Genomic DNA, 14,222 nt, shown 5'->3' with positions numbered 1-14,222 from the left:
ATGAGCACAGCACAGCCTTTTCTCTCCCTTTTAAAAGGCTCACAGAATACTCACCTAACAACTTCCACATTTATTTCTTTGGCCAGAACTTAGTAACATGGTCAAACCCAGTGGCAAGGGTGGCTGGGAAGTGTACTTTATCTGAACACTTTGCCACTCTGAATATATTTAATGTTGGGCTACCAAACAAGAAGGAGAAATGGGTATTAGAAGGACAATTACTTTCTTTACAAGTGTCTTGTAACCAACAAGAAAAAGTATATAGTGAAAGAATATTAGGTGTGGGATAGAGTGAGGGAGAGGAGGAGTTAATGTATTTACTTTTGGGTAAACTGAACATGGTACGCTGTTGGTCTTAGGGAATATACAATCGATATTGGTCAGGTGTACCGATGTCCAATGGAGAATTCAACTCTTGATTTAAAAGGAAAAGTACAGTTAGCTATATTGACTTGAGAGTCATCTCATAGTATGAAAATACAAAAGATAAGCCCAGTATTCCTGATCTCCTCAATAGTACTAAAGCTGAAGACAGGCATGAATTGCAATAATGGAGCCGGGTATAATAACCACATTTCAGTACATTTCTATACCTCCCTAGAGGGGTGGTTTTTATTGAATTTGAACTGTCATAAGGAATATATAGAATATTCTCAAATACAAACCAGGCTGAGGTCAGTAATGTCTTCTGCTCTTACAAAGGTAACATCACCATAACCTTGGGTGAAATAGGATGCCTCTTCCTCTTGTTTTTGTTTGTTTTTTTTTTTTAGGTTGTGTTATTCCTCCAGATTAATGAGAAATAGTCTTTCTACCTTTTTTTAAAATTTAAATAAATGTTTTAAAAGCACCTATTACCAAGCTCCAGGCACTGAAGAAAAGGAAAATCAAAACAGGATCTATGTTACTTGACAAATGTGACTCAACTCATAACCTTTTATCAATCAGTATGGAAATGAAATTAGTAGCCTATTCCCTTGACATCCACACTCTTGTCAGAAACTTTTCCAAATCTATGACATGTAACAACAAAGAAGAGTTACATCTCTGGCAGGTGTGGGAATTCCTGATTTTTTAATTTACTATCCCTCTATTTCAAAGAGTCAAAGCACTCTTGTTTTCCAAGTTGCATATTGGAGATAGATAAATATATATTGTATATTTATAGTTATATATTATGAAAGACCCAGCCTGTAGTTATAGAGATGATTTTCCAGTGGAAACTATAAGATATGAAGTTATAAACAGGTTTGGTTGAGTGTGCTCCTTATGAAACATGAAGCTTTGTATTATTTAAAAATTTTATAACAAAAATGCTTTTCATGTTAATTTTTTGATAAGCTGCTTCAATAGACTAAATACAGTTTTGTTCTCTTTATAATGTCCTAATTTTCAAGTACTTCCTTATTTTCTGTAAACAAGGCTGATATAACAACTTTCAGACATCAAAGGTCAAAACTTGTTTAGGCTTGTTCCTAGATTGAAATCATTAGTCTTTTAAAGACGTTTGGATTTATCTGAATAAGCTGAATTACTGAAGAATCCAAATTCCATCTTACTGGCTTATTAAATTTTGAAAATGCAAGGAATTTTAATTTAAAAGTATTATTTGGGGCTTCCCTGGTGACGCAGTGGTTGAGAGTCTGCCCGCCAATGCAGGGGACACGGGTTCGAGCCCTGGTCTGGGAGGATCCCGCATGCCGCGGAGCAACTGGGCCCGTAAGCCACAACTACTGAGCCTGCGCGTCTGGAGCCTGTGTTCCGCAACAAGAGAGGCCACCATAGTGAGAGGCCCACGCACCGCGATAAAGAGGGGCCCCCGCTCGCCGCAACTAGCGAAAGCCCTCACACAGAAACGAAGACCCAACACAGCCAAAAATAAATTTTAAAAAAAGTATTATTTTTTCCCTGGAAATGATTCCTCTCTATGCTTGGATTAAAATTCAACAGAGCTGAGTTATTGACACTATAACTAGTTTCTAATTTTCTGACATATTAATTAGTCTCTGTGAATGAGTTAATTAAAAGAATATGTGTGTGTAGGTGTGTGTGTAAGTTCTGTAATTCAAAATATAAAGATATTTTTCCAGCTGTACAAGATAAATGAATTCCTTTGCTTACTTTCTACTCTGTTTATTATTGACTTTAATAATATTGAACAACCTGGCTATCCTTTAAAACAACAGTGTCATTCTCGCATACTGGTAACTGGGTTTTACCAATCTTTTTAATAATATAATCACTTTGGTAACATCATACCCTAAGCTTTAATGCTGCAGTATTCAAGGAGGTAAATAGAATCCCTCTGTAAAATCCCTGATATAATTTGTAGCAGTAGTGTTCTTTAATCGCTATATAATTTCCCTCCTAAGTAAATTCTTTCTAATCCTCAGGACTACATTTCTAAATCCTTAGGACTATGCTTTTTGGAAAGGGATACTTTATTACTTATTAAATAGCTTTTCAAGAGCTTTTCCTCAAATAGATGATCAAACTAGATAAAATAGAAAAGGTCAAGGGAAAAATATTTCATTACACTCATCAGCTATGAGCTCATGTGTTTATCCTTTACATAATTTTGGTTGAAAAAATTTTCATATTCTCACATACATAGTTATCTTCATGTAATTTAACAAAAATAATCCTAAATGATAATAAAATAGGTCTCAAAGTCCAGCACCATTTTAAACTTCAGGTGAGTAGAGTGCTTAGTTTAATTTTGTTGATTAATTCCATACTACCCTTTGGTTTCAAACCTTGTGATTAAAATGATCTATCAGCTATTTTATTGCTTTCTTGTCATAGTAACAAAAATTAAATATTAAACATAATTAACTTTTATTAACTAATTGAGGACTTAGTGTCATGATGCTATAGTTTTATGTAGTTACTCTCATGTAACTCATAAAGGGCACAGGTAAACTTTCATTACACCTATAAATGCCCGTATTTAAAAAAAAAAAATTATTGTATTAATTTGTTTCTTTTACGTTTGTCCCTTTGACTTAAAATTAAAGCTAAAAACCATTTCAGTAAAGTTCCTTGGTCACTGAGTTTGAGTACATTGGCATATGTAACTGCAAACAAAATAATAGCATATAGTTTATATACCTACAGTTCTAGAATAATTACATACTTAGATTGAAGGGAAAATGTCTCTTCATCTGCTGAGTGTTATCTTAATGACTTTTCCTTTTGTTTACTAGGGTGGAGTATTAATGATATTTGTTGATCTATTTCTGCATTATTTTTGTCTCTATGGAGATTCATCAACCTTCAGATAGTTTTACCACTATTTCTCATATTTCAAGCTTGTTCTGAAGTTACCGGAAATGTAACAGCTAGACATTTGATTTTGAATGTCCGAAATCCTACCTTGTCATACAAAAAAGACTCAGGGAGAAATTAGCTGATCACATATAATAACATATTATACTGTGGAAGAGGGAAAATCAATATACATAAATGCAAGACCTTCACACAATAGATAGGTCCTGGAAGGACTAATTTGCTAAAAGAGAAAGCAACACAAGAATAGCCATCAGCTGAGTACAGCACTTGAATTTCATTGCAGTCTTTTCTTGATACTGTATCTGCTACTATAATTGGAAGTGAGAACTATCAGGGTTCAGAATTTTCCTTCTGACAGAAGCCTTTTTGACATTCATGTTCATTCTACCTGAACTACATGCTTCTGCTTCTGTTGCTGCAATGCTCACAAATAGCTTTCCAACAGCTCTTCGTTCACTGGGCCTCAAATACAATGCTTTAAAATATTTTGAGCAAAAAACAGCATTGTGTTTTGGTTTTATCTTCATTTAGAATGTAAAGTATCATTTTTGGAGTCATTTAGGGTAAATAGTTCCAGGAATATTTTTTACTTATTTTCCCCAACTCCCAATTCTTTTGAATCAATTACTCCTCCAATTATGCAGCACCCTCATTACAAGATCATCACAAGGGAAAACAATTTGATCCTATTAGAATCCACAGATTCAAAATAGGAAACGCTGTGTGGAGTAAATAAAAGATTATGTGTTGGGCTATTTTTCATGCATATAGGGAGTACACATTTTCAGCCTTTTACAAATGAAACCATAGACGTGAGAAGATGAAATCAGTTTCCTTTGAGTTGAGTCTTTTAGTAATCAAGCAGTTTTCATATTATTAAGTACATGCCTGAAGAAAAACAACAACGCCTTTAAAAAATTCTGTGCATTGGGCATACAGTGAGACTGTGCAGGCATTCTCTGAGAATCAACCAAAAGAGCGAATATAAGAGCTTCATAATATTAAAATATTGCCGGATTTTCTTCCAGGGCAGAGAAAGGAAAAAGTAAAGTCATCGTACAACAAATATTTGAAATTGGAGTTGATGAAAAAGTCAAGAATTGTGAGTGCTCTCTAGCATGTTTTTCAAGTTAGGATTTTAATTCCATTTGACATTGAACTTTCCTCCTTCCTAAATTCCCTTATATTTATCATATAAATGTGAAATAAAAGGATAACAATCACATTTGAAAGTGTAGAAGACTAACAATTAAAACTTTGAAGGCCTGAAATGATGAAGATAAAGTATTGATTATAAAGATGCTTACAATTAAAACATAACTGGAATGAATTAGCAAACATGTAAATGCAAGTACAAAATATAAATCCTTTGTGTGTATTTTTTTTTTTGCAAAGAACTGATCTAATTTGCCCTCGTGTTTTTAAGATGAATATTTGCTCTGAATGGCCCTACATTTGTTTAATGACTTTCCCTTATTGGAAACTAATAAACATTTTAGATTATTTCTGCTATCTCACTTATGCCTCAGAAGGTAACAGGAGTGGAGTTATAGATGTTTTATTAATGGCTTTCTGAAGGAACCCATCCCCTGGGATCTGTAGAATCAATATAATCCTAGGTCATCTCAAATATAATGCTGTGCTTGTACGCCAAGGATGGAGACTACAGAAGGACCAGATAAAAGGGAAGTTATACACCTTTGACCTTATTTAATGGAATCTCGTTGGACTGTAGTGTGATAGAAAGAGCCAACATTGAAATGATGCTGGAAAGTATTTTGTAATATCAAGGCTTTAAAAATCTTTTCTTGCCTTTCCCTCATGGAATGGAAATTACCATGTGATCAAGAAAAACCCTTAGAGTTTACTTGTCTGTATCTGGTTCATAATATCGTGGAACACCAAGCAGTCATTGCTACATGCACAGGTAGGAGAAAACAGTGAGGGGCAGAAACTGTGAGCAACTTTTGCAGGATGCGGGGGACACAGACAATCTTGACACGTAAGATTGTGGGGATTGCCCCAGTCCTGGAAGAATAATACCTGTCTGCCTCAGGTATACGACCTGCATAGTCAGGCAAGCCAATCAGAGATGGTGATTGGCTTCTTAGCTTGCTGCTTCTTAGCTGTCCTAACTATATACTCCCTCTCTGCACCACACAAGTAATACAAACTACCAAATAAAACTAGAGAAAGGAGAAATTTTCCTCTTTCCCTTTTGATAAGAACTATTCTTTAACAGAAACCCACATAACATCTAACAGGTACTTACATGACAATGACAAAATTTCAGACTTTTCTTCATGAGGATTAAGAAAGCAACGGGAAAAAAAGACCAAACCAATCATTTTAAACTGACCTGATCCAGCTGGCTATTCAACATTCGGTGGCCTTTGGAGATTAGAGTTGAGTGTATACTGCATGGCATCTGGTTATCAGGTGGTCTGTTAAAATAAAAGTAAGTTTAGACCAAATATGCCAATGAACCACATTTATTAACAGGAAGATACAAAACATCATACAAGTTCTTGCAAATGTGGGGATGTATCTTCTGTCCTCAGGCACACTGACAAGAATGCAAACACATGTGACAGCAGAATCAGCCTAGTTTTAGTTGAGTTTGACTACACAGTCCTCTTTGTAACAGAGACCTTGCACCATGCGTCTAGTATCATGTTTTACTCCAAAGATGTTCAGCACCTGGGATACTGGATAGTATCCTATTTGAAAAAACAGGATACTTACATATTGTTCATGCCAGAGATGTGTTGCCATTCCGATGACCTGCATATCTTGAGTGTCACTAAAATTCAGCAAACTAATTTCCAACAATCTTTACTGTGATGTTCCCTCTGGGGTACATTTAAATAATGTCATTTGAAACCCCTTGCTGGTGAAGCCGTGTGCTTAGTTGCTTCAAACCCTAACTACCTGGGCCTCCACACATGTACTCCACTGTTTTGCCACAGAACTTTGAAATAAATGACCAATATAATATTTATTATACAAAGATTACACAGTATAAAAGAGGAGAAATGTATTCTGAGTAATCAAATGAAATAAATCCAAAGAAGGGAGAAAATTAATAATAAACACTTTATAATATCGGGAGATCGAAGGGTAAATTAAATCTATCAAAGAGAATCATCCAAGATCAAAAAATAGAGCCTGTCAAAAAACCAAATTATCAAATTTAAATGTGCAATGGAGACCTTGAAGAACTGATAAGATACTATGGAAAATTAAGGCCATGAATTAGAAGGGCAGTTAGAGGAATTCTCCCAGAACACAGCAGAAAAGAAGAAAGAGAGAAACAAAAGGAAAAAAAGAGAAAAGACGAGAAATTCAATATACATGTAATATGAAGTCCAGAATATAAATATAATTTCTAATATTTAGGGAATCCAAAATTGCCAGTTCCATTATTTATTCAACAGTTATTCATGCTTATAATTAGACTAAAGTAATTTAATTTTAATGCAGGATTTGAATAATGGTTGTCACTCTAGATACATATTGTCCAATATGGTAGCCACATGCCATGATTAGCAACTGAGCACTTGAAATATGTCTAGTCTAAATTGATATGTGTGGTAAATGTAAAATCCACACTGATTTTGAAGACTGAGTATAAAACAAGAATATAAAATATCTACTTAATTTTTAAAACATTTATTACATGTTGAAATAATTGTTTGATATGTTGAGTTAAATAATAAAATGTATTACTAAAATTTATTCATCTGTTACTTTTTACTTTTTCAATGTATTAGAAAATATTTTTATTGGATTGTGCTGCTCTAGACAATACTAACTTCCCTTGGAAACAATTTGTTACTTTTATTTAGAATTACTTTCAAAACCTTGGGGCACATACCTAGGAAACTTTAGAAGCAAATCTCACTTGACTGTGGACTGGATCTTGGAAAATAGTCAAAAGGCATTTTGAACAGCCTGTTAAGTGAGGTGGTGATAAAATTGGACAACACACTGGCAGTCAAAAACAAGGTTCCACAACTAAATATTGGATCTTCTAATTTTGGGTGACTCATTAATTGGATTGTAGTATATCTCTTCAGGCTCCAATTCCCTTTTCTATAAAATGAGAAGTTTCTACTAGCATATTTTGAAGGCTCCTTCAGTTCTCTTTGTAATTTTGTTAATAATTTCACATTAGCCTTAATGGTATAAGATTGTGGAATTGGTTTTGGAACCTGCTGAAATACCTAAAGAATTATGTTCGCCATGTTCAAATCTATTAATGGCACTATTCTCCACTGAGAATAGAGACTTTAACCATCATAATACAAGCCCACTAAGGAAAACATTTCCTACTATTTCTTTCCTCTTGTGTGTTTGATTTCACTGGGCCCTTTCTTTGTAAATGAAATAAATGGATGTTTAAAGGTTTACTTATAATCAAACACTAAACTTAAATTCACCCCTATAATGACTCTTTAGGTTTCACAAAATAGTTCCTACAATTTTCCTTTTATTTTTTAACAATTTTGATTAATAAAAGGCATTTCGTTGCATTTGATTTATTGAGCCTATATAGTTATACTCCTCTTTGTCTTATATTTTGATAATTGTTTCTTTGATGACCTTATAAACACTTCAGTAAGAACTGAAAGTAATACAATCATTTCCACCGGTATTTAGAGAAAGTCTTTCAAAACTAGATGAATGGATTTTAAAGGTAATAAATCCTTTGGTCTTTTTCCATGTGGTTCTGGCAGAGTTTGTAATAGGAAAATAAATAAAATTCTTTCACTGCAAATATATCTGTTATGTCTCTGAGCAGGAATGTGCTTTTTAATGAAGTACTGAATGTATATATGCTGTTCTAGTCAAATAACCTAAGGGTAAAAATAGGTATTTGGTCATAACCTCAAATGCTCTGAAGTTTTCTCCTCCATTTTCAATGAAGTCTACTACAATCACATTTTTTCAAGAACTGTAGGGAAAATGCTGTTTTCTTTAGATACTCCGTGTGTGGTTTACGTGTTTTGGGCTGATGCAAGGTATTTTCATATGGCCTCCACTGGATAACATGAAGTCCGTCCACACTGAATAAAAATGATCAAAGCCATTTGTTAATTAATTAATTAATTAAACATTAAATCAGTTAATTGTGGATACAGTAATGGGTATTGTACCTGTGACCTACGATTCTCAAATCCTGAAGACCAATTTCAGTTCTATCTCTACGTGGTCATTAAGCAACTTGGGAAAACAATTCTTAGCACACAGTAAGGGCTCATACAATATTTCTTGAATGAATGAATCATTGAACCATGTTGTAATAACATAAATAACTAATGTTTATTAAGTGCCTGTTCTATGCCAGACAATGTGTTAGAACATGATGTAATTTAATACTCATAACAACTCTGTAAGTTATATATTACCCCAATTTGGTAAATGAGGAAAGGTGGCTCAGAGAAGTTGGGCAATTGACTAGGGCCACACAGCTAGTAAATTATGGTGCTGGGATTTGGACCTAGGTCCAAAGAACTACAAAGACTGTCCTACGACACTGTCATCCGAACAGCATTTTTGAACCTGTGGTGTTTTGTCAAGACACAGCCAGGTATGGTCCAGCTGGCTGTAAATCACACTGTAAGCATATAGGGTTGAGAATAAAATGTGATCACCAGAACGGGGCAGGCAGTGAAGAACGGACTCAGAGCAAGTTCAGTACCCCAGGCAGGCCATTTTATCCAATGTCAGTGATCATGAAATGATGACACTGATTTTACAGTTTACATAATTGAACATGCATAAGAAATATACTGTATCACTTTTCTATTGCTGCTCTAACAAAAGACCACAAACTTGGTGGCTTAAAACAACACAAATTTATTACCTTACAGTTCTTTGGGTTAGAGGTCCTAAAATCAAAGTGTCAGCTCCATTTCTTTGTGGAGGCTGTAGGCTCTGACTCTCCAGTTTCTAGAGGCTGCCCTGCATTCCTTGGTTTGTGATCCCCTTTCTCCATCTTAAATGCCAGCAGCAGTGGTTTGAGACCTTCTCATATTTATCATTCTGACCTTGTTTCCATTGTCACATATCTTTCTCTGATTTCTTCTGTCTCCTTTCTCCACTTTTAAAGCCCCTTGAGATTACATTGGGCCCCTCTGGATAATCCAGTATAATTTACCCATCTGGAGATCCTAATGATAATCACATCTCCAAAGTCCCTTTTGACATGTAAGGTAACATATTTACAGGTTCCAGGGGTTAGAGCATGGATATCTTTTGGGAGATCATTATTTTATCTAACATATCTACTAGATCAAGTATCAGAGTCCTTCACTATCAATATTCAATATCACTACCAGTACCAGTATTCACTATCACCATTCAGTAGCCTTGACTATTTATCTCACATTGCTTTAATTTATAAGCTGTTGAAACTTGGTTACCTGAAAAACAGACTGAGATTCTGAGATTTTGCTGGGAGCATTCCTAGGATCAACACCAGTCAGTGAGTGAAGATCATAGGATACATGTTGAACTGTGATACAATTACAGCCAAGGTCTTGGACGATCCCACAGGGAGCTGTGGAGGGCCTCCAGAGTTGTCTCACCCTGAGAAAGAAATCTTGGGCCTTGATGGCCCTGAGGGATGAAAATTTCCAGCACCTGAGGGAATGAGTGCCTCCATCCTGAAAGGGTGTTGTATAGCACCCACACACAAACTAAGTCAATTCAGGAGCAGAACACTGTGCCATGCTTTATGCCATTATTCTTCATTATTGGAAAATCCAGGGGACAATACTTTGAGTTAAATATATTCACCAAAGGGCAACAGAACCCAGCATCCACAGATTAAGTTTAACGTAGTTTGTTGTTCTGCCTTGGCATAATCTATCCCCACAGGCACAGTGTTTATCACTTTTTTCTCTTTTATTTTTCAAGCTGCAAAAGTGCCACTTGAAATAAAATGATGTCTCTTACCAGTGCTTATATGTATAATTAGATAAAGTATTTAATGATAGGCACTTTCCCAAAACAATAAGCACAACAAATATCACTTTCACTGTTGCAATTACTCACCTGTATTTAAATTATGAAAACGTGTTATCATCTTTCCTTCAGGATGGTTATTTGGATAATAAATGGAAAATATTCTTAATGCTATATTGCCTTGGATTCCTTATTTAATTCCACCAAATGTCCACCTTTCTATAGAGAAGTAGACAGTAATTTCCCTTCATACAGCTGACAGAGGAAAAACGATCCCACCCTCCTTTGCCTAGCTATATCTGTGTGGAAAGCTCCAGGAAACAGCAGGAAGACAAGAGGAATAGAGAGTGTTAATGAACTGACATCCATTTGACTCATTACCAAAAAAGGGGAAAATATACTTAACATTTTTATCACTTGGGAATCTGAGAAAAATTAGTTTGAGGGCTCAGTTTCTCAGAAGCGTAACAGTTCTGTAGCCCCCAGGGCAGTTTTAGGTCATTTTGCTATTTTCCATGCAGAGGAGGTAGTCCGGTAGAAAATGCACTAAGTAAACTGCATGTCAGGAAAAAAAACAAAACAAAACCCACAAAGACTTCTCATGCTTAACTTTCACAAAGCAGTTAAACATTCCTGACATCCTGTGTAATCAATGATTCACTGACAAAAAAAAACCCAAAAACCTTTTGGTGTGGGTAATGAAAAGATATGAATCATTTTAAATTCCTTTACTATTTATAAAGATAAGGAAAAACAGATATTCATCCATCTCCTTTCATCCTCTCATTGATAAGTATTATGCTAAATATCACAGCAATTTGACATTACAGCATACAAAAGTGTATTAGTTTCCTAGGTCTTTTGTAACAAAGTATTTCAGAATTAAATGGCTTAAAACTACAAAAATTTGTCACACAGCTCTGAAAGCCAGAAGTCCAAAACCAAGGTGTCAGCAGGGTTGGTTCCATCTGAGAACTCTGAGAATTTGTCCCACGCCTCTCAGCTTCTGGGGACAGCCAGAAATCCTTGGCATTCTCTGGTTTGTAGATGCATTACTCCAATCTCCCCATCAGTCTTCACATGATGTTCTCACTGCGAGATTTTGTGTCCAAATTTCCCTCTTCTTATTAGGGCACCAGTCGTGTGGATTACGGTGCACCCTAAAAACCTCATCGTAACGTGATTACATCTGCAAAGACCCTATTTCCATATACGGTCGCACTCACAGGTACCGGTAGTTAGGTCAGCAACAACTCTTTGGGGGGGCTGGGGGCGGGGTGGGGGGAGCGACACAATTCAGTCCATAACAAAAGACTTGACCAGAAGAGTTAAACATGTAGAGAAGACTAGAGGTTTCATATCCGGTGAGGGAAAGAGAATGCTCTAGTTACAGCCTTGCTCCTTATATATAGTGTGGTTTGCAGACCAGCAGCATGCGGGACACCTGAGAACTTATTAGAAATGCAGAATCTCAGGCTTTACCCCAGACCTACCAAATCAGAATGTGATTTTAACAAAATCCTTCATTTATTCAAATGCACAGATTTGGTTTGAGATGCATGCTCTAAGTCCCACAACCTAGAACTTTATTTCATATATAGCGGTATTAAACAATGCCTCTAGCACACCGTTTATGATTTTTCATCTATCTTTTTAGCTGCAAAATGACACTTGAAGTAAAATAATGTCTCTTACCAGTGCGTTCAAGTAGGTAAAATATTTAATTATAGGTAGACAATTTACCAAAATGACACAACAAATATCACTTTTAACCCTGCACAAACATACAAAAAAATGTATAGTGTCTCAAAATAGAAGTTTACAGCTCACTCACACAAGTTCTGAGATATTCCTGGTCTCAGAGCAACTTTCCTCTAAGTGATAATTCAGAGATCCAGGATCCTTCCGTCTTGGGCTCTACCATCTTCATCATGTGGTTTCCACACTCAACCTGATCATCTTCTGTGAGCCAGTGGACAGGGAAAGAGCAAGGGTGACTGTGAGGGAGATTTTATGGCTTAGAGAGGCACCCATCACCTCAATTCTCATTCGACTTATTACAGTTCTGACTTATGGCCCTGTCTTCCTGGGAGCAGGATGAGAAGATATTACCTAGCCGTGTGCTTAGGAAGAAGAGAAAATAGGTTTGTTGTCCAACAAACCAACTCTACCTCAGGCATTTATGTGTGAGGTAATAGATTATCTCAGACACCAATTTGTGAGATCCTGTGCCACAAAAGTCTTCACCCTTAATATTGTAATTGTTCATTCTCTAATGGAGATGTAAGGAATTGCATGGCTATCTTTCAATCCAATCTACGACAGACTCCAAACTACTCCAGGGTAATGTTGTGAGAAATAAGCAAAAGGAGGGAATTAAAGAGATAAAAATTAATTGCCAAAGCCTGACTTTTCACACATTTTTTCTTCCAGTTTTATTGAGATAGAATTGATATACAGCACTGTATAAGTTTAAGGTGTTGAAAAAAATAATTTATAAAAAGCATATAAAATTTGACCAAACAAGAATGTCAAAATATAGTATAGCCATCCTTTGGTATCTGTGAGGGATTGGTTCCAGGACCCCCCTCAGATACTGAAATCTGAGAGTACTCAAGTCCCTTATATAAAATGGGCAGTATTTGTATATAATCTACATACGTCTTCCTGTATATTTTAAATCATCTCTAGATTACTTGCAAAACATAATGCAATGAAAATGCTATGTAAATAGTTGCCAGCACATTCAAATTTTGCTTTTTGGAACTTTCTGGAATTTTTTTTTTTATTATTTTCCTTCCATGGTTGGTTGAATCCATGGATGCATAACCTGTGAATATGAAGGGCCAGCTGTACCTGTTTGGGAAGTTGGGAAAAAAGCTTTTCTGAATCTCTTCATTGTAAACTGTGATACTTATGCCACAGGCCTGTTTTATCCTATGTGCTTCCCATATGCACTATGGGCATGATCCAAAGGCGCTGCACTCAGGCTTCTGCACAGCTTTGTGTGCTTGGAGGTAACAGCCAAAACTAGACTCTGCTAAGCAGGGTTGAAGTCTCTGCCTCTCCTTTGAATAGGGTGCTCCTTTTGGAATAGAATTAAAATAAATTTGAGGGAGTATAGTGGGTAAACTTAGAAAAGTAAAGCTGCAATTTACTACAATCTTAAAAATCAAACCAGCCTGCATAACTTTTTCTACTCACTGGCAAAGTATTCCTATTTCTCCTAATATTAGCATTAGAAATATATTAAGTGCCTGCCATGTACCAGGCACAGTGCAAGAGGCCTCACACGATCCCTAATACTCGCAAAAATAGGTGTTATCACACTTATTTTAAAAATGAAGATGGTGGGGGCTTCCCTGGTGGCGCAGTGGTTAAGAATCTGCCTGCCAATGCAGGGGACACGGGTTCGAGCCCTGGTCTGGGAAGATCCCACATGCTGCGGAGCAACTAAGCCCGTGAGCCACAACTACTGAGCCTGCGCGTCTGGAGCCTGTGCTCCACAACGGGAGAGGCCGCGACAGTGAGAGGCCCGCGCACCGCGATGAAGAGTGGCCCCCGCTTGCCACAACTAGAGAAAGCCCTCACACAGAAACGAAGACCCAACACAGCCAAAAATAAATAAATAAATTTAAAAAAAAATGAAGATGGTGAATGTCAGAGAGGTTAATTAATATTTTCTTTGTCATGCATAGAGCAATATTTTATGCTGGCTATTTGTGATCCCAAAGTTTGTGATCCTTCCATTACCTTTGCTTCATGATATCCTGCACTATCAGGAGAACCCTGTTTTGATAGTTGGCATGACTAAGAACAAAATTTTATGGGTGCTTTGTTTATGACTAAGAATTTTTATACTTCTTTCTGGAAATTATTGTAGGGGCATCAAAAATTAATTATTTCTCATTGTCACAGATTATATAAATACTCTATTTCACATATAAATCTTTTATTCA

The 14,222-nt window shown here is 36.1% G+C and overlaps 1 protein-coding gene across 4 annotated transcripts in view; it reads right to left on the bottom strand.

Annotated features, from left to right (window-relative positions):
• Positions 1–14,222, bottom strand: part of TMEM196 (transmembrane protein 196) — a 265,704-nt gene that overhangs the window by 96,528 nt on the left and 154,954 nt on the right. For all 4 annotated transcript variants that reach the window (XM_068550529.1, XM_068550530.1, XM_068550532.1 and 1 more), the window contains one exon: positions 5,651–5,735. In XM_068550529.1, the coding sequence (XP_068406630.1) occupies positions 5,651–5,735 (85 nt within the window). The remainder of the gene's footprint in view (positions 1–5,650; positions 5,736–14,222) is intronic.

Source organism: Eschrichtius robustus, chromosome 8, assembly GCF_028021215.1.
Source record: "Eschrichtius robustus isolate mEscRob2 chromosome 8, mEscRob2.pri, whole genome shotgun sequence".
Classification (NCBI taxonomy): domain Eukaryota; kingdom Metazoa; phylum Chordata; class Mammalia; order Artiodactyla; family Eschrichtiidae; genus Eschrichtius; species Eschrichtius robustus.
The sequence above is the reverse complement of the archived record's forward strand: the minus strand, read 5'-3'. Positions and strand labels throughout refer to the sequence as shown.